The sequence below is a fragment of the Crotalus tigris genome, unplaced genomic scaffold, assembly GCF_016545835.1.
Source record: "Crotalus tigris isolate CLP2741 ecotype Arizona unplaced genomic scaffold, ASM1654583v1 scf7180000024297.1652928, whole genome shotgun sequence".
NCBI classification, from domain to species: Eukaryota; Metazoa; Chordata; class Lepidosauria; order Squamata; family Viperidae; genus Crotalus; species Crotalus tigris.
Window position 1 is genome coordinate 703,965 of NW_024100470.1, and position 21,339 is coordinate 725,303.

Consider the following 21,339-nt stretch of genomic DNA (forward strand, 5'->3'; position numbering starts at 1 on the left):
GCAAAGATACTGGAGTGGTTTGCCATTTCCTTCTCCAGTGGATCACATTTTGTCAGAACTCTCTGCTATAACCTGTCCATCTTGGGTGGCCCTGCACGGCATAGCTTATAGCTTCATTGAGTTACGCAAGCCCCTTCGCCACGACAAGGCAGTAATCCATAAAGGGGTCTGGTGAACTTATGCTTCCTTAACTAAGAGATGGGCATCTTCAGAAAGTTCCTTCTGCTATCTCTGTCTCTGAAGATCCTGCATAAATCAGGAGAACATTTGTGGTACCACCCATGGCACGCCAGCTAGGACTATTTCAAGCAGATTAATGAGGCCATGTGTATTACTTCCCTTACTTTACCTTACTCATCAGCATACTATAATTCTTGGCACATTGACACTTAAATGTTTGTGAACCCATTTTAGTTTTCAATATTTCTGTATAAATAAGTAAAGTGAGATCTGTTCCCCACATAGAACAGATTTAAAAATATATAAAGAAAACCCAGCTGAACATATGAGTCAAAAATTATTGTTGTTCATTTATTTATTGAGGAGTGCTCATACATAGAGGGTCAGACTGAATGGCAGACTATGACAATAACAATACAGGGATTCATCCAGATGAATGCAACAAGGAATTGGATGTCAACAATTACTACCTTCACCATCCAGCTAAAGTCAAAATAATCAATACTCCCTTTATGCACTAATTTCAGTAGGGAAGAATTAAATGTCATCCAAGGCTCAGGAATAATAGTGACATCAAAATTAAAGAAGTCACAATGATGGCACAGTAGTCATCATGAATAAGACTGCATTCTCAGGGAAGCTGAGAAGAAGATCTCCAACATCATCAACTTCAAACACTTCTCTCCAGGTTCCACAACCACATATCTCCTAGGCTTTTATGACTAAAGGAGAAAAAGTACACTTAGTCCCATTATTTCTGAATTAGCACCTTGCCAGCTATACCAAAGTGCTTCTCAGACTTGTAGAATTGTGGAAAGGGATGTTAATCTGAATTTTTCTATACTTTAAAAATGATTAAGGGGAATATTGGGAGACCTTGAAGTGGCAAATTAGGCACTGATGTTATCCCTTAGACTTTTTTTATTAATAGCATCTTGAAACATCCAGAAAGTTGAATAATAATAATAATAATAATAATAATAATAATTATTATTATTAATAATCCCCCAGTGAGGATCTACCTTGACGTGGTTGTGGGGCTTGTGTACTCTGAGGAAGATGAGAGCTATGCCAGAGGTTCAACCATACTGGACAGGTCTCATCAGAGGAGTCAGACAAAGAGTGTCTCTCCCATAAAAAATATGGTGAGACGTAAATTTCAGAATGCCATACCGGCTCGGACGTCGCCCGGGTTAACAAGGTCCGCGCTAGATATTGGAGTTCCTGGATATCTGGTGAAAAATGGGTTACAGGACTCAGGACTGTTGGCTGAGCAACCAGGGCCAGCAGTTGCAGAACTACTGGAAGAAAAGGTGTTTACCCGTCGCAGATACACAGTGATGGAAAACAAAGAAATAATGATCTGTTACTACAGATCAAGTCCAACAAGAAGAGGATATCTAAAACGAATGCACCAGTTCTGGAAAGAACAACATCCAGAATCAGAAATAACAGAACAGAGACTAGCAGATCAACGCCGATTTATAACACGAAATAAAGTATTCACAGAAACAGAATTGGACGAACTGCAAAGGTTTACCCAGGGCAAAGAAATCAAAGCCTTACCAGAAGTAATTCAGAATGTAGAGGCAAACCAGGGGGAGTTGGCAGTGAAGGAATCCAGCAGAGATATACAACTGTTCTCATTTGGAAACCAGGCACCTCTACCTCAGAAAGAACAAAACCCTCTAACTAAAGAAATAAAAGAATTGAAACAAAGAATAACTGAGCATCTAGAACAGCACAAAAACAACAGAATAAGGCTACTGCATTGAAGCTTGTTCCAAAGAAACAGCTAGCACAAGCATTAAAAGATGCAAATATTGCAATATCAAGTATAAGCACCAATTCACTGCAAGAAACAAACCAACTAATGTACAGCACAGCTGCAGTTATAACAGAATACCTGGGATGCAAAATCAACAAAGAAGAAAAACAAACAAACAGTGCACCAGAAAAATGGAAGGTTAGACTAGAAAATAAGATCAGCAAGTTAAGATCACATGCAAGCAAGCTAGAACAGATGAAAGAAAAGAAGCTGAAAAACAAGAAGACCAAAGAATACCTAATCAAGAAATACCACTTAGAAACAAGGAAGATCAAGGAAGCACTGGAAATAATAAAGCAACAAATAACAGCTATAGCCAGGAAAATCAGTAGATATGAAGCTCGAATTGCAAACTATAGGCAGAACCTCCAATTTCAATCCAATCAGAAACGTTTCTACCAATCCATCAATGGAGAAACTGCAAGGAATCAGTCAGTACCTGACAAGGAAGAAACAGTGCAGTTCTGGAAGCAGATATGGGATAACCCAAAGAAATACAACAAGGATGCGGCTTGGTTAAAAGAGGTGGATGCAAATAAAACAGAAGTTGAAATGAAAGAACTAGTAATAACAACAAAAATGGTAGAAAAAAGAGCAAAGAAAATCAAAAATTGGTCAGCACCAGGTGAAGATGAATGCATGGGTTTTGGTTGAAACATCTAACTGTTATACACCCACTCATTGCCAAGCAGTTCAACAATATACTACAAGCAGGAGAAATTGAAAAGTGGCTAACAACTGGGAAAACCTACCTAATAATAAAAAATCCAGCAAAAGAGGCAACACCAGGCAACTACAGGCCAATTACCAACAACTTTCAAATTACTACCTGGTGTGGTAGCTGATGCAGTACAACAGCATCTAGTTGAAAACAATCTCTTTCCACCTGAGCAGAAAGAAAACTGCCCCAATAGCAGAGGAACAAAAGATCAACTCCTAATAGACAAAATGATCTTGGAAAACTGCAAGAGAAGGAAGACCAACCTGAATGTGGCATGGATTGACTACAAAAAGGCATTTGACTCTCTGCCACATGATTGGATAATCAAGTGCCTAGAAATAACAGGAGTCAGTAGAAACATCAGAAAATTTGTGCAAAGATCGATGGCACAATGGAAGACACAGTTGCAGATCAATGGTGAGAAGCTGGGAGAGGTTAATATCAAGAGAGGAATATTTCAAGGAGATTCATTATCACCATTACTATTTGTTATTGCACTGTTTCCTCTGTCAACAATACTGAATAACTCAGGACATGGCTATCAAACATCAAAAACATCTGCCAGACTATCCCACCTCCTTTACATGGATGATCTGAAGCTGTATGGAAAAACATCATCTGAAATAGAATCGCTGCTCAACACTGTCCGTATATATAGCCAAGATATTGTAATGGAGTTTGGCTTGGACAAATGTGCCACACTTACTATCAAACAAGGAAAAATAGTGAAAACTGAAGGAATCAAGATGCCCCACGAAAATAACATTAAGAGTCTGGATGAGGAAGAGTACTACAAATACTTGGTTATCCTTCAAGCTGACAACATCAAGCACACTGAAGTCAAGAAAAAGATTAGAGGTGGATAGTGGACTGGACTCAAGCAGAACTAAAAGCAATGGATAGGAAGACCAGTGACATTGATAGACTTTATCTACCAAGGCAAATAGGTGGGCGTGGAATGCTACAAGTACATCAGATGGTTGAAGAAGAAAAAATGGCTTTGGAAGAATATCTGAAGAACAATGATGAAGATGCACTGAAATTAGTATATCAGGAAGGCTTACTAACTACTGGAGAGACCAAACTGGCCTACAAGAAAGACCAAATGAAGAACAGAATAGAGGCATGGGAAGACAAAGCACTACATGGCCAATACATGAAAAAAATAGCTGGGAAAGCAGATAATAATAAAACCTGGCAATGGCTAAGAGCAGGAAAATTGAAGAAAGAGACCGAGGGACTAATTCTGGCTGCACAAGACCAAGCCTTAAGGACAAATGCATACAAAGTCAAAATTGAGAAGACAGCAAAAGACAGTAAATGCCGCCTATGCAAAGAAGCTGAAGAAACAGTGGACCACTTGGTAAGCTGTTGCAAGAAGATTGCACAGACTGATTACAAACAGCGGCATGACAATGTAGCAACAATGGTGCATTGGAAGATCTGCAAAAAATATCATTTGCCTGTAAGCAAAAACTGGTGGGATCATAAAATAGAGAAAGTCATAGAAAATGATAAAATTAAACTGCTCTGGGACTTCAGAATTCAAACAGACAAGCACCTGCAACATAACACCCCAGACTTAACAATTGTCGATAAGAAAGACAAAAAAGTCTGGATAGTGGACGTGGCAGTGCCTGGAGATAGCAGAATAGAAGAGAAAGAACTGGAGAAGATAACAAAATACAAAGACCTACAAATAGAAATAGAAAGACTGTGGCAAAAGCAAGCAAGGTTAGTACCAATAGTCATAGGCTCCTTAGGTGCAATCCCAAAACAACTGGAGCACCACTTGAACATTGGCATTGACAAATTTGCTATTAGTCAATTGCAAAAGGCAGCCTTATTAGGAACTGCTTCCATCCTGCGACGATATCTGTAATACCATCAAATATCTACATCTGCCTATCCCAGGTCCTTGGTAAGGACTCGATAGGTAGACAAGATGCCAAATCCAGTCTGAACATCTGGCTGACTGTGCGATGATCAATAATAATAATAAAAATAATAATAATGTTGGAAGGAACTTTGGAGGTCATCTAGTCCAACCCCTGTTCAGGCAGGAAACCCTATACCATTTCAGGATAATGGCTGTCCAATCTCTTCTTAAAGATTTCCAGTGTTGGAGCATTCACATTTTCTGGAGGCAGGGTGTTCCACTGATTAATTGATCTAACTGTCAAGAAATTTCTCCTTAGTTCTAGGTTGGTTCTCTCCTTGATTAGTTTCCATCCGTTGTTTCTTGTCCTGCCTTCAGGTGCTTTGGAGAATAGCTTGTCTCCCTCTTCTTTGTGGCAACCCATAAGATATTGGAACACTGCTATCATGTCCCCTCATCCTTCTCTTCATTAAACTAGACATACCCAATTCTAGCAACCATTCCTTATATATTTTAGCCTCCATTCCCCTGATCATCTTTGTTGCTTTTCTCTGAACTCTTTCTAGAGCAGACATATCAAACTTGTGGCATCACGTGAGGTCGCACAACATATTGTTGTTTTTTCTCCATTGCCAACAATGGGGTGGGTGTGGTTTCCTGATGACACGTCCAGCCCTCGGGCCAGCAGTTTGACACCCCTGTTCTAGAGTCTCAACATCTTTTTTACATCATGGTGACCCAAAGTGGATGCAGTATTCCAAGTGTAGCCTTACCAAGGCATTGTAAAGTGGTATTAACACTTCACGTCAATGTTTGGCTTCATATTTACCAGGGATGATTTTAGTGTAATGGGTGATATAAAGTAGGCATTTTCTTTCTTTTTGGCAGGAATGTTTTGAAGCTCATAGGCTTCAGGATACAAATCATTTTACATTAAGGCACATTTTTACATTAAGGCACATTAAAATATTTTTAATATCTTCTCAATTAGCTATCCATTACTATCCTAATTAGGGCTCAGAATAATTATTTAAGATTTTAAAGAAAAATTCAGATAGATTCTCTAGGTTGTTAAATAAATTTCTCAGTGAATAGGTTTGTATGTCATATTGAAGTGAAAATAAAGGAATAATGCAGAATCTAAAACTGGGGAAAATCTATATGCTAAAAGTGAGCAATTTTGCTTTATTTTGTGATTAAAATCAGTTTCATTTTTTCATTAGTTGCTTCTTTTGGTTCAGATCAGGTCTCAGAATAATGATATAGCATTTGGGGAAAAAGATGCAACTCAGTAATCCAGTTGCTGAAGCCAAAATGGAGAAGATCTCTACAGCCACCATATATTTTCCCTTGGTGCTCAGATAGGTTGGAACAAATGACACCCAAACACTGCAGAAGACCAACATGCTGAAAGTGATAAACTTGACTTCATTAAAGCTGTCAGGTAGATTCCTAGCTAGGAAAGCCACTGTGAAGCTGGCAGTAGTCAAGAACCCCAAAAAGGAAAGGACTGTATAAAACATGGTGGTTGAACCTTCATTACATTGCAGGACAATTTCTTCAGCCATGGAGTGCAGGTCAGAATCTGGGAAGGGAGGAGAAGTTGCCAGCCATACTATACAGATATTAAATTGAGCCAGGAAGCAAGTTAAGATAATAGTAGTGGCCATCTTTTTTCCAACCCATTTCCTAACTTTGGAGCTGGGCTTGGTGGCCATGAAAGCAAGGACCACTATAATTGTTTTTCCCAATATGCAAGAAAGAGCTACAGAGAAGATGATGCCAAAGGTAGCCTGTCGCAAGAGACATTTGACTTTGTCAGGTTGTCCAATGAAGAGTAAAGTACAAAGGAAAGAGAGGAAGAGAGCAATGAGAAGGCTATAGGTGAGGTTCCTGTTATTGGCTTTAACGATAGGTGTGTCCTGATATTTAATGAAGATCCACAGCATCACAGCTGATATGACAGAAAATGAGACTGCAATCACTGCCAAAGAAATCCCCAAAGTTTCTTGATATGTTAAGTAAACTATACGTTTTGGAAGGCAACCATCCTTATCCTTGTTTGGATATTGATTCTCTGGACATGGGAAACAGTCTTCTAAGTCTGAAAAAGAGACCATTCATAGAAACATTATTGTTTTGAAGCATCTTAATTTCCTTGTCAGTATGCCCTGATTTTACAGCACTCTGTAGATTTATTGTTCTCCCCATTTGATTATGGAATCCCTTTATATGGTGCTGCCTTTGAAGACCATTTCAAATCCATAACAGGTCTGCAATGCAGCGGCCCATGTATTTAACTCACTTAGTCCTACTACTCCTACATGAGCTGTACTGGATCCTAGTGGCTTACCATACACATTTGAAGTTGCTGGTTATCAACATTAAATCCCTAAATGTCATTGGGCAAAGTAATAGATGAGACCAGAACTCTTCAATGTTATCTATTTTTCCCAATAAGTCTCATAGGTAGGCATGTTCTAGTTTTTTTTTTTTTTGTTGTTAAATGTTTTCATCTGGGAGTTCAGAATTGTATCTGGTCTGTAGTATCCATTCTTTTCTTATACATGTCCACCTGAATTATGAGGTATCCCTAAATTTTATTGTTGTAGCAGGCTGGGAAAATCTTGTTCTTTCCCAAAAGTGCTGGAGTAGGATGGAGATTGACTCAGAAGATTGATTTGTCTGGCAGCTGGTAACAAGGTTGAATTTTTAAATTATGATTTCTGTTTTTAAAGATTGTGGGAAGGCCTTTAGGCTTATTATATGAGATAGGCAACTTTATAAATTCTAGAATCAATTCATCAATCAATCACTTTTCTGTATTTTTTTTCAGTGACCAAGCCAGAGTGGATTGTATATGTTAAATATTAAATTTACTTGATATTTGGACCACCTTTTTCTCTTTTTTTAGGTCACCATTTTTTTTCATTTTTGTTCTTACTCCTCAATGTCTCTTTACATTTTGTCCTGCTTTTTTCTGTTTTATATTTTACCTTTCATGATGAAACAAAATAAAATATAAAAAATCAATAAATTAATAACTTGTGTAGAATAGGAGGTTAAAACACTTAAAAACCCATGAAAAAATCCCCTTGACTTTCAAACATTAGAAGAAAAGGAAGAAGGAAAAAAAACTGTTTATAATCTTTCAATATGATGTGAAGCTCAAAATTTTCAATCACCATAACATATATTTAAAATTCAGCCCCCGTTTATATTTATTATATTATTGATACATTTCATATATTCCCTTGCTTACCCAATTGGTCAGCTATCTTTCCTTCTGGGCATGGCTTACAATCATAGCAGCAGGATAATTTTCCTTCTACTTTTATCTTGCTATGGCCAAGAGGACACTCCTTGTTACAGATGGAAAGAGGTATTGTCTATTCAGAAATAAAATCAGAATATCCACACACATGATTTATTTTTTTTCCAGGGGATTGTTCTTTTCATCAATTATATACACACAAACTCTTCATATCTAATTCAAAAATTGGTATTGAATTTTCCAGTTTTCTTCCTGATGTGAACTCCCCATTGTATCTTCAACTGCTTCTTATTTCATGCATGTTACATTCACCAATGGATCTTTCTCTGTATTCTAAAATCAGTTTGGGAAAATCTTTAATTCTGGATCCCTCAGAGTATGATCTGCTTGAGGTCCCATTTTTTGGTTTGTGTCAAATCAAATTAAATACCCTTATTATGGACTTTTGCTAGTAGAATAAAAACAGTTCTATAAGAAGGATAAATACTTTAACACAGCAAAATTATAGGACAAATGCAAATGTTACAATCCCATAAAAATAATATGCATAACATGTAAAATTCTGCCTTACAAATGTAGAAACAGATAAGAAATAATTTTTCTATCACATTCCATCCATCACCGTTTAGTTTATAATTTATTATTAGGGGAAAATATATGCATCCTCCTCCCTTTTACGACTTTTATAGGTAGTGTGCAATCTTATTTGGAAAGCTGCTGCATTATGTTTGAATAGTTAGATGATTAGATAGATAGATAGATAGATAGATAGATAGATAGATAGATAGATAGATAGATAGATAGATAGATAGATAGATAGATAGGCAAGCAGGCAGGCAGGCAGGCAGACAGACAGACAGACAGATAGATAGATAGGTAGACAGACAGACAGATAGATATAATCCACAGGGGGAAAAATTGCTTTTGAATCATATATTTGAATATATTTTCATATATATTCTATATATTTGATATGATTTTGTATATTTATAGATATATGTATGATTTCATTTTAATGTTCTAAACTACCCAAAAATTGTGGTGACATGGATGGCAAACAAATGTAATAAATAAAATAAAATGAAGATAAATAAATAAATATTTGAAATATATTTCTAAAACAGAGTTTCTCCAGACTATTTTAATGAGTTGAAGAAAGCCATTTAAATTCTTGATCGCATGTGATGATATTATTCTACCTGGATTAGCATAACTAGCTAGATAGCAAGATGGAAAATAAAGTCTCTAGCAAAATTTTCCTATTTTATCTTTTTGGGGGGGGGGACATTTTATTAAAAGTTTTAAATGTAATATAGAAACTAACAAACTAATGCAGAATATAAAGAAGAAAGAAAAAAGGAATGAGAAAAAAAATAAAAGTGCAAAAATTTGATAAAAATAGGAAGAAGCTCCTAATTTATTTTTTCAGCAATACAAGAATTATTACAAAATTATCTCTCACTCTAGGATTATCCTTTTTTTACCCAATCATTGAAACTAAAAGACTATAATTGCATTTTTCTTCTTTTGTGAAAAACATATCAGAGGTTTCCAGTCAGCCATAACTGTAGATATTGTAGTTTCTCTAATGAATGTGTTTAACTTAACCATCTCTTGAAGTTCCAACTTTTTCACTAACCAGAGGAGGTCATTAAATGATTTAGTCTGAAGTCTCGAAATCATGAAATTTGTTTATTCCCTTTTCTAAAGAAATCATTCTATTTATCTTAAAGTAAGTATATCTCTAAAATATTTTAGAAATACATCTTGTGTACTAAAGTAGGTTAGCATTGGAACAAAAGAAATATTTTGGATATAAAATCTTAAGCCATTTCTCTGATTCCAGTAAAGGAGAATATTCATAGCCCTGGGTTAAAATGAGGGGTGTTTGGTGCTCTCTGAACTTGAAACCACAATGATGACGTTACCTAGTTTGGGTAATGAAATGTCTGCAAGAGAACAACCAAACTCAAGAAGGACTAAGGACCCACACAGAGATGCATGCGTACCTCTTCGACTTTTTTAGCTTGTGTTCATGTCACATTCAAAAGAAAAAAAATACCCACTCATCTTTTGGGCAACCCAAAGGGCCTGAAGACCTCATTCTGAGAACTGGCCCGAAGCTTCAAAGTGGATGTATCATTCTGGACTAAGATAAGATCTCACCTCCTCCCCATGTGAATCTTGCTCCCTTCCTTCTCATCCTTTCAATCTGAAATCAATTTTATTGTCAATATTTATTGTTTTAATGCTTCATCTTGCTTTTATGATTACAAACCATCTAAAAATAGGCAGCATACAGGTTTCATAAATAAATAATAATACAGATAGTCCTTGACTTACAGCCACAACTGAGCCCAAAAATTCTGTTGTTAAGTGAGACAGATGTTAATTGAGCTTTGTTCCATTTTATAACTTTTTTCACCACAGTTGTTAAGTGAATCACTACAATTGCTGAGTGAATGTGGTTTCCCCATGACTCACAAAAGGTGATCACATGACTCTGGGACACTGCAACTGTCATAAATAAGAGTCAGTTGCCAGGCATCTGAATTTTGATCACATGGCCATGAGGACGCTGCAACAGTTGTTAAGTGTGAAAAATGATCATACCTCATTTTTTTTCAGTGTTGTAACTGTGACCTGTTACTAAATGAACTGTTGTAAGTCAAGGACTACCTGTGATCAATAGCATATGGTTTGCTTACTCTTAGTGTTGCTGTAGTTGTGATTATTTAAACATCTATTTCAATGGATCAGTGGCTAATAATTTCAGAAAGAGGGAAAAATGAGACTCACCTGGTTAAATATGAGAGGCCAAATGGCTTCTTTTTTAGAAATGGTGAGGAGCTTGTCTGGGGGAGCCGTGCAATCGATCTTCCCAAGTTGGATTTTCAGAAAGGACTTGTTTGGAAATGTGACCCAATTGAAAATATCAAATCCAGTTTCTAGTTCCCCATTGGGGCCAAAAGAAACCTGTTCTCCAGCACTGTTGTTAAAGGAGACTTGTTGCAAAAAATGATGAAGCTAAATAAAGAAGAGAAAAAAAAAAGACACAGAAAGTTATCGGGAATCTCTGAAGGGAATGGGAAAATCTTGATTTGTTTCAATTTGTTCTAGGCTTAAAGAAAAGTAAGCTGTTCAAATCTGCTTCAGTCTACAGCAATTTCAAACTGGTAAAGAAGTTTATTTCATAAATGGGGATTTCAGTCTATTGCCATATTGTGTAGGCAAGATTGAGAGCAGCCTGGTGGCCTAGTGGTGAAGATTCAGAGTTCAATCCTCAGCAGTGATAGATGTTTCTCAATCAGGGTGCAAAGAGAAAATATCTGCTGCAAACTCCATGTGGTGCCAGGAATGGCATCTTGGCCAGTAAATGCTCAGCTCCATTCAGTTGCCCTGACTCTACCTCAAATTCAGAGATTACAGCATTGTGAAAAAAGGTGTAGGCAACCTAGAATTCTCTGAGATAGATAAATCTAAGACAAAATGGCTTTTCCTTCCATCCATAGGTAAGTCCAGGTTGAAAATAAATAAACAAACTTGAAATGTTCTTCATTTGATTCATTGACAGCTTTGTTATTCACTGAAAGTAGCCCTATTTCTATTTTTGTCATTTCTATAATAATAATGACAACACCAATAAGAACAACAATAACGATAACAATGACAACGACAACAACAACAACAATAATAATAATAATAACCCCCAGTGAGGCACTACCTTGATGTGGTTGTGGGGCTTGTGTACTCTGAGGAAGATGAGAGCTATGCCAGAGGTTCAACCATACTGGACAGGTCTCATCAGAGGAGTCAGACAAAGAGTGTCTCTCCCATAAAAAATATGGTGAGACGTAAATTGCAGAATGCCATATTGGCTCGGATGTCGCCCGGGTTAACAAGGTCCGCGCTAGATATTGGAGTTCCTGGATATCTGGTGAAAAATGGGTTACAAGACTGAGGACTGTTGGCTGAGCAACCAGGGCCAGCAGCTGCAGAACTACTGGAAGAAAAGGTGTTTACCCGTCGCAGATACACAGTGATTGAAAACAAAGAAATAATGACCTGTTACTACAGATCAAGTCCAACAAGAAGAGGATATCTAAAACGAATGCACCAGTTCTGGAAAGAACAACATCCAGAATCAGAAATAACAGAACAGAGACTAGCAGATCAACGCCGATTTATAACACGAAATAAAGTATTCACAGAAACAGAATTGGACGAACTGCAAAGGTTTACCCAGGGCAAAGAAATCAAAGCCTTACAAGAAGTAATTCAGAATGTAGAGGCAAACAGCACAGCTGCAGTTATAACTGAATACCTGGGGTGCAAAATCAACAAAGAAGAAAAACAAACAAACAGTGCACCAGAAAAATGGAAGGTTAGACTAGAAAATAAGATCAGCAAGTTAAGATCACATGCAAGCAAGCTAGAACAGATGAAAGAAAAGAAGCTGAAGAACAAGAAAACCAAAGAATACCTAATCAAGAAATACCACTTAGAAACAAGGAAGATCAAGGAAGCACTGGAAATAATAAAGCAACAAATAACAGCTATAGCCAGGAAAATCAGTAGATATGAAGCTTGATTTGCAAACTATAGGCAGAACCTCCAATTTCAATCCAATCAGAAACGTTTCTACCAATCCATCAATGGAGAAACTGCAAGGAATCAGTCAGTACCTGACAAGGAAGAAACAGTGCAGTTCTGGAAGTAGATATGGGATAATCCAAAGAAATACAAAAAGGATGCGGCTTGGTTAAAAGAGGTGGATGCAAATAAAACAGAAGTTGAAATGAAAGAATTAGTAATAACAACAAAAATGGTAGAAAAAAGAGCAAAGAAAATCAAAAATTGGTCAGCACCAGGTGAAGATGAAATGCATGGGTTTTGGTTGAAACATCTAACTGTTATACACCCACTAATTTCAATGAATGAATCACGCCCTTCATCCACGCAGTGACATTGACAGACTTTATCTACCTAGGCAAATAGGTGGGTGTGGAATGCTACAAGTACATCAGATGGTTGAAGAAGAAAAAATGGCTTTGGAAGAATATCTGAAGAACAATGATGAAGATGCACTGAAATTAGTATATCAGGAAGGCTTACTGACTACTGGAGAGACCAAACTGGCCTACAAGAAAGACCAAATGAAGAACAGAATAGAGGCATGGGAAGACAAAGCACTACATGGCCAATACATGAAAAAAATAGCTGGGAAAGCAGATAATAATAAAACCTGGCAATGGCTAAGAGCAGGAAAATTGAAGAAGAGACCGAGGGACTAATTCTGGCTGCACAAGACCAAGCCTTAAGGACAAATGCATACAAAGTCAAAATTGAGAAGACAGCAACAGACAGTAAGTGCCGCCTATGCAAAGAAGCTGAAGAAACAGTGGACCACTTGGTAAGCTGTTGCAAGAAGATTGCACAGACTGACTACAAGCAGCGGCATGACAAAGTAGCAACAATGGTGCATTGGAAGATCTGCAAAAAATATCATTTGCCTGTAAGCAAAAACTGGTGGGATCATAAAATAGAGAAAGTCAGAGAAAATGATAAAATTAAACTGCTCTGGGACTTCAGAATTCAAACAGACAAGCACCTGCAACATAACACCCCAGACTTAACAATTGTCGATAAGAAAGACAAAAAAGTCTGGATAGTGGACGTGGCAGTGCCTGGAGATAGCAGAATAGAAGAGAAAGAACTGGAGAAGATAACAAAATACAAAGACCTACAAATAGAAATAGAAAGACTGTGGCAAAAGCAAGCAAGGTTAGTACCAATAGTAATAGGCTCCTTAGGTGCAATCCCAAAACAACTGGAGCACCACTTGAACACCATTGGCATTGACAAATTCGCTATTAGTCAATTGCAAAAGGCGGCCTTGCTAGGAACTGCTTCCATCCTGCGACGATACCTGTAATACCATCAAACATCCACATCTGCCTATCCCAGGTCCTGGGTAAGGACTCGATAGGTAGACAAAATGCCAAATCCAGTCTGAACATCTGGCTGACTGTGCGATGATCCATAATAATAATAATAATAATAATAATAATAATAATAATAATAATAATAATACCCTTTGAATATAAATGTCTTTGGAAATTCTCATTCATCCAGGTCATGGTTGTCCCAAAGGTGGTTTTTCAAAGACAACTGGACTTTAATTTGTTTTTCCTCCGAACCTAGTAATATTTTGTCAAGCCCCATATCTTGTCTATTAATTCCCCACTCTTCCTTATCTTTCACATATCTCGCTTGCATCTGAAGGTAGGACCACCATTCCAAGACTATTCCCTGTTGTCTCAGCTCTTGTCTTTGCTTTAAATGGCCTTCCTCTGACAGGATATTGTTATATGTAATAGCCTTATCTTGCCTATATAAGTTGGGGTATGTTACTGCTTCTAATGGTGAGAGCCAACCTGGAGCTTCTATATAGTGTTGGCATTTAACTATATTCCAACTTTTTATCGGTTCTTGCCGAACTTTATGTCTCAGGAAATATTGATGGTTCTTACTTTTACCTGTCCATAGATGGGCATGCTGGAGGTCATGCCCCTCTAAATATAAACATCTTTTATTTTCCAAAGTAATCCAATCCCTAATCCACATCAGGGCTGCTGCTTTATAATACAGCTCCCAATTCGGAAAACCTAATCCCCCTCTTTCTTTGGCATCCTGTAGAGATTTTTGTTTTATTCTCGCCTTCTTTCCTTGCCACACGAAATCCAAGGTTAATTTATTCAACTCTTAATTTTTTTTTATCTAATTGGATTGGAATATTTTGGAACAGAAATATCATTTTGGGTAAAGTATTCATTTTTACTGCTGAGATTCTTTCAAGAAGCGAAAGATGTAAGTTTCTCCAGTGATCTAAGTCAACTTTTATGTGCTTTACTAATTTTCTGTAATTGTCCTCTTTGACTGATGAATAACGTGCTGAAATAACAATTCCCAGATATTTTATTTTAGGAACTATTGTATACCTAATTTTCCCCCAAGATTTTCTTTTTGTATATTGGTCATATTTTTTGCTATGATCTTTCTTTTATTTCTGTTTATTTTCAAGCCTGCCGAATCTCCATACTCCTCCAGTATTTCAAATAGCTTCTGACCTGATTGCACAGGATCTTCCAATATGAATACTAACTCATCAGCATATGCTTGGAGATTATATATTTCCTTCTGGATCTAGAGCACTTTGATTTGCTCCTCTTGCCTTACGACTCTAGCTAAAATCTCCTATGTATATACAAACAGCAAAGGCGAGAGAGGACATCCTTGTCTTGTACCTTTCTGGATACTAAATTTGTTAGTGGCCTCACCATTTATTATAATCCGAGCATTCTGTTCGAAATATATTGCAGTTATTCCATTTAGAAATTTCATCCATTAGTTTCAATTGTTGAATCAGAAATTAAGATGAAATTAAGAGAAATTATAATGCTACCATTCTACATTTAAAATTGACAAACATAATGGATTGAAGAAGATCCTGTACATGCTATTTTAGACATAAAATAAAGTTTGTATATTTATAACTTTTTCTATGTTTAACCATTAGATTTTTATGCTATAAAGCATTATAATTGTTAAAAACAAAACATAACAAGCAAACAAAAAACAACAGCATTTCCTATTCTGATACATTATTATTTCCCCCAATTTTGTATTAGCCAACATTACTTGCCACGGTGATTGGAGGAAGAGCTTCCATCTCCTCTCATCCATTATTCGACCCCCTTTGAGTTTGGAAGAGCGCATGTATTTCAGAGCATGTGCCACAGCATAGATTGCATTGTAGATGCTGTAACTATGTCCATTCATTGTTGTCTCAAAGACAGAATTAGGAAGAGTCTCCAGCTTCTCTTCTCCAGTGCAGATCCTTTCAGCATTCCCATCTGCAATATCACTGGAGAATGAGCATTCAAATGCATCTTTCCAGAAATCCCTAATAAACCCATCGTCTTTTTCTACATTTGGGTTTCTCTTTTCCATAAATTGTTGAAAGTCAGTCAGCTTTTTTGAGTGAATTGCAAAGGAAAGAGCACCATGAAGGAAATCAATAGGCAACTGTCTTTGCATCCGAATGGAGGTGAATTCCATTTGAGCTGTCATGATCCAAACTTTGGCTTTTCTCTCCTTTGGAATATTATCATAATTGAAAAGATAGATCATTAGTCTCAAAGGCAACATGCCTATAATTTCAGCACTTAAGATGACTGCAATGGCTGTACTCTTCATAATTATTTTGTATAAATTTTCTACATTTTCTATCATTTCAGCAGCTTCATTACCATACTTCATTTGTGGAAGACATTCTATAAAGTCAAAGCAGATTCCTCTCTCTGAAAACATGGAAAGTCTCTTTTGGATGAACCTGTCTCTATCTTCCTCATATCGAGAAACTAACCCAGCCCAGGTCCACCCAAAATGCAACAATAAGTGCAGTATTGCATTAAATTGGTGGTTCTCATCTGGGAACATCCATTTGACAAACATTGGTGTTTCAATATTCATCAATGGAGCTGATCCATATGTGATCTATATGGAGAAAGTCAGAAGAACATTGGAACGAAAGATCTCTTACAAAATAAAAAAAAAACAAGGCATGAGTGTTTATTTAACCCAATCTCTGGATCTGAGTGGGATACAAAAATAGAGTGCTCAAAAATTAGTTTTACATGACATATGCAATTTTACTCATCAATCAAAAAGGGACGGCCTTATGAATTGCTCATGGACTTGCTCAAACATTTCATTTAAATGAGAAAACTTTTGAATGTAATAAATAGCTGGTGAACTCATATTGATCCATTTTTGTGTCTCACCTGGGGAAATTTGTAGTTGCACAGAGTGACTGCCATGTTGACACAGGTGATAATACGGGGTCCTCCAATGACAGCTACTGTGTTCGTCTCATCATTACATTTGTAATTGGGTATAAATTTATCTTTGGTAGATAGAAATTCCATTGCTAAATGATAAGTTGTACTTTCCAGAGGATAGTCAGTAGTGATATGGAAACCAAGGCTAATGTTAGGTAAAAGATCATTTTCATTGATCTCCTTTATAGCAAATGCCAGAGCCAAAGTGTGCTGGTAATTATGAGTGATGAACCTTCAGGGAAAGTAAACTGGGTCAATATATTTCTGTTTCAGAATTAGATAGCTGTTTTAATTTATACATACATATATACATACATACACACACAGACACAGACACACACACACACACACATATATAGTCAATCAGAGAAAAATAAAGAGCTATGGGATGTAAGATAAAAGGCTTTTTTTATTAATTGCTGAGCTTTGTTAACAACCTGTTAATATCATCAAAGCAAAGGGCTAAATGAGAAGGGGGAGTATGTGCATAAATAAATGGAAATGGAAATTACCTTGATGATGCCTGCAGTTGCCGGCGAAAGCTTGGTGTTCTAAATTTATTAAAACTTTTTATAGTTTTATAATTTCCTGGTGTTCTTGCATTTATTGCTAGCTAAACATATATATATGTTTAGTAATTATATATATATATATATATATATATATATATATATATATATATATATATATATATATAAATGGAATGAATAAAGCGCATTCACCAGGAGAGTTTAAAGTTAAAATACTTTAATTAAAGTATTTTACTATATTAAAAGGTTACCAAGCTTTCGTTGGGAAAACTCCCCAACATCTTCAGGGCTGAGAGACCGTTTCTAACAAGGTGGTTCAAACGGGTTCCATAGACGTCTGCGCTTGGTTCCTAGACCGTGCTAGCATTCCCCGCTGAACAGCTGATAGATGGGAGGGGGAATCAGAGTAAAGATTTCTTCCGTCGTTCTCTCGAGCACTTTTGTTCACATTTCCATCGATCTCAGGGGGTATTGTTAAAGCTATGTTCCGCCCTCTCCCGGCAGCACTGGCTCTCGTTGCAGCAGGGGGATTTAGTTCAATGTCATTGTGTATCCTACCATGGAGGCGGGGCTTCATCAGCTGCAATTTAATATCTTTCCTCTGCTGCGTGCTCCCGTATTTATCTTCGCTCGCACGGTCTAGGAACCAAGCGCAGATGTCTATGGAACCCGTTTAAACCACCTTGTTAGAAACGGTCTCTCAGCCCTGAAGATGTTGGGGAGTTTTCCCAACGAAAGCTTGGCAACCTTTTAATATAGTAAAATACTTTAATTAAAGTATTTTAACTTTAAACTCTCCTGGTGAACGCGCTTTATTCATTCCATTTATAATTATGCCCGGGAGTCGCATTTTCACCATCATTATTGAATATATATATATAATTACTGCTTACTGTTGTTTTGGACACATGCAATTTGGTCACTAGCAAATATTATTATTACAATAATAATAATAATAATAATAATAATAAAGTTGGAAGGGAACTTGGAGGTCATCTAGTCCAACCCCCTGCTCAGGCAAGAAACCCTATACCATTTTAGACAAATGGCTGTCCAGTCTCTTCTTAAAAACTTCCAGTGTTGGAGCATTCACCGCTTCTGGGGGCAATTGTTCCACTGGTTAATTGTTCTAACTGTCAGGAAGTTTCTAGATTGCTGAACCACTGACCTAGTTTTGGCTACTTAACATTGAGTTAAGAGTAGCAGTCTCTATTTGGACTACTGTGTCCAGTTCTGGAGACTTCATTAAAAATATTGATAAGATTACGTGAGTCCAGAAATAGGCAATAAAATGGTGCAAGGTTTGAGGGATAAAACATACCATGAAAGATTGGAGAAACTAAATTTGTTTCAGCCTAGAGGATAGGAGAAAAGGGGGAACATGATTGTAACTTTAAATATATTAAGAGTGTGAATGAGGTTCCAGAAGGAAATATTTTCAATATTAAGTAAAAAACAAGAAGATGGGGCATAACCTCAAACTGACAGAAGAGAAGTTCAAAACAATTGTCAGAAAGTATTACAAAGAGTTTTAAAGATGCTAGGAATAAATACATCAGAAAAAAAACTGCTATTAGATTTCTATTTTTCTATCTAATTTCAGTATTACCTATATGTAAACTGTATTTTCTAAGAGAAGGAAGCCATATCCTTTTTACACCCTAGGCATATAATAACCTATAATGCCCTATAGTGTTTCCTCCTTTATATCTGGATGAAATAAAAGACCAAAAAGCTCAAAATTAACCAGAAAGCTTCTGGTTTTACTTTCAACAAGGGATTTTGTTGAAGGAAAGAGGTTTTCTGAGGAGAATGAAATTCATATACTTATGGTTAAAACTAATAATATTCATCTCCATTTCAACATCAATATTAAGACAGATTAAATGTTTGTGCAGTCCAGGATTAAAAATGACTAAATATGGTCACTGAAACTGGTCATACCAACTAGCAACCAATATAGTTAAGAAAAAAAGTGAAAGAAAACACAGTTTTTTAGTGGCAATGAGGAGAAAGAGGATGTGTTGAATAAGGAGGAGGAAGAGAAGTAGTAGGATACTTACAGGTACTGATCAAGGATTTCACTAGAAGGAAGGCTTTGAAAAGTGATCTCATTTGTAAGAAACAAAACCTGATAAATAATAGCAGCAATGATTAAATCTCCAGACTGATAGTATTTATGGACAATTGGAAGAGGACTACTAAGTTTGCAGGTGCAAGGAGGAGAAATGCACATCACAGTTGGAAAAAAAAGTAAAACCAAAGTTCTGAATATAACCAATTCACTATAATATGTGGTCATAGTAGACATCAAACAGTAGCTCCTATGTTACCATTCAACTGAAAAGCTGATCATTCCTTAATATTATCTAACATTAAGATAAAGAATTTTATCTAAAGTTAAGAAAATAAAGAGTCACAAATGAAATACAAGTCCTTCTTTTTCCCCCTACATGCACTTCTGTTTTTCAAACCAGATATTAATAGAATGCAATGTTTTAATCTGTGGTCATAGTTTTTACAGTGTCTGTTGGAATTCCCTTAAGATTTGGAGAAGAAGGGACAATAACTATCCTTAGTTATAATCAGTACCATTCTTTGCAGCAGTATTTTGATAAATATCAGAAGTAAACATGTTTATCATATCCAGTGCTTTTTTTTTCTAAAAAAAAAAAAAAAAAAAGGTGCCAGAACTCACACACATCATACAACCCATCTTGCCTACCCTACAAGGTTCCATCCAAAAAAGGTGCCGGAACTCCATTCCGGGTGTTCTATGAGAAAAAAAGCCCTGATCATTTCTCAATAGACATTGCTGTACAGTAATGCATCTTTGGAAGTAAGACGTGAAGTAGAAAATAGGGGGTAAGAGGTGTGAACTTAAATGGATTCCAGAAGATGGTAGAGGACAGGAAGACCTGGAGGAACATTTTCAATGGGGTCGTGATGGGTCGGACATGACTTCACAATAAATATTTCATAATATATAATTACATATTGTTTTTGTGATTAATCACTATGCTTTAATTATGTTCAATTTGTAACAATGAAAATACATCCTGCATATCAGATATTTACATTACGATTCATAGCAGTAGCTAAATTACAGTTATGAAGTAGCAATGAAAATAATTTTATGGTTGGGGGTCACCACAACATGAGGAACTGTATTAAAGGATCGCAGCATTAAGAAGGTTGAGAACCACTGCTCTAGAAGGACATCTTTGGAGAAAGTAGAAAATCTGCTCAATTGGAAATGGGCATTAGAATGGAGGTTGAGCCTGTTAGCCTGGACTTACAGTATGCTTCTTCAGCTAACAGAATATTCCTTCTTCTATCTCTGGCTCTCAAAATCCTGCAGCAATCATGAGAACATTTGTTGCATCACATATGGCACACCAGCTATGACTATTCCAGTTGTAGATTGGTGAGGCCATGTGTATTACTATCCTTGCTTTACCTCACTCTGAAATATACATTGACACTTAAATTTTTTGAACCCATTTTAGTTTTTAATATTTGTGCATAAATCAATAAGTAAAGTGTGATCTGTTCTCCACATAGAACAGATTTAAAAATAGATAAAGAAAACCAGGTTGAACAAATGAGTCAAAAATTGATTGTTGTTCATTTATTTATTGAGGAATGCTGATACGTAGAGGGGCCAAGGGTCAGATGTGACTGAATGGCTGACTATGACGATGAAATACCAAGATGAATGCAACAAAGAATTGGATGAATAAGACTACTTTCTCAGGGAGGCTGAGAAGAAGATCTTGAACATCATTAAGATCAAATATCTCTCCCCAGGTTTCAAATCAACATACTTAGGTTTTCATGACTAATGAAGGACAGGAACACTCAGTCCCCTTGTTTCTGACCTAGCATCTTGCCTGCTACACCAAAGTGACTCTCAGACTTTCAGAATTGTGGAAAGGGATGTTAATTTGATTTTTCTGTACCTTAAAAATGATTAAAGGGAATATTGGACACCTTGAAGTGGCAAATTAGGCATTCATGTTAT

General features: G+C 36.5%; 1 protein-coding gene across 1 annotated transcript; it reads right to left on the reverse strand.

Moving 5' to 3' along the window:
- Window positions 1-5,816: 5,816 nt before the first annotated feature.
- On the reverse strand, window positions 5,817-20,819 carry LOC120299452 (vomeronasal type-2 receptor 26-like). The gene is made up of 6 exons (XM_039324307.1): window positions 20,776-20,819; window positions 16,729-17,017; window positions 15,584-16,441; window positions 10,682-10,909; window positions 7,871-7,997; window positions 5,817-6,712 (listed from the first exon to the last, which is right to left on the reverse strand). Exons 1-6 carry the CDS (start codon window positions 20,817-20,819, stop codon window positions 5,817-5,819), a joined length of 2,442 nt encoding a protein of 813 aa, XP_039180241.1.
- Between the last annotated feature and the right edge of the window lie 520 nt (window positions 20,820-21,339).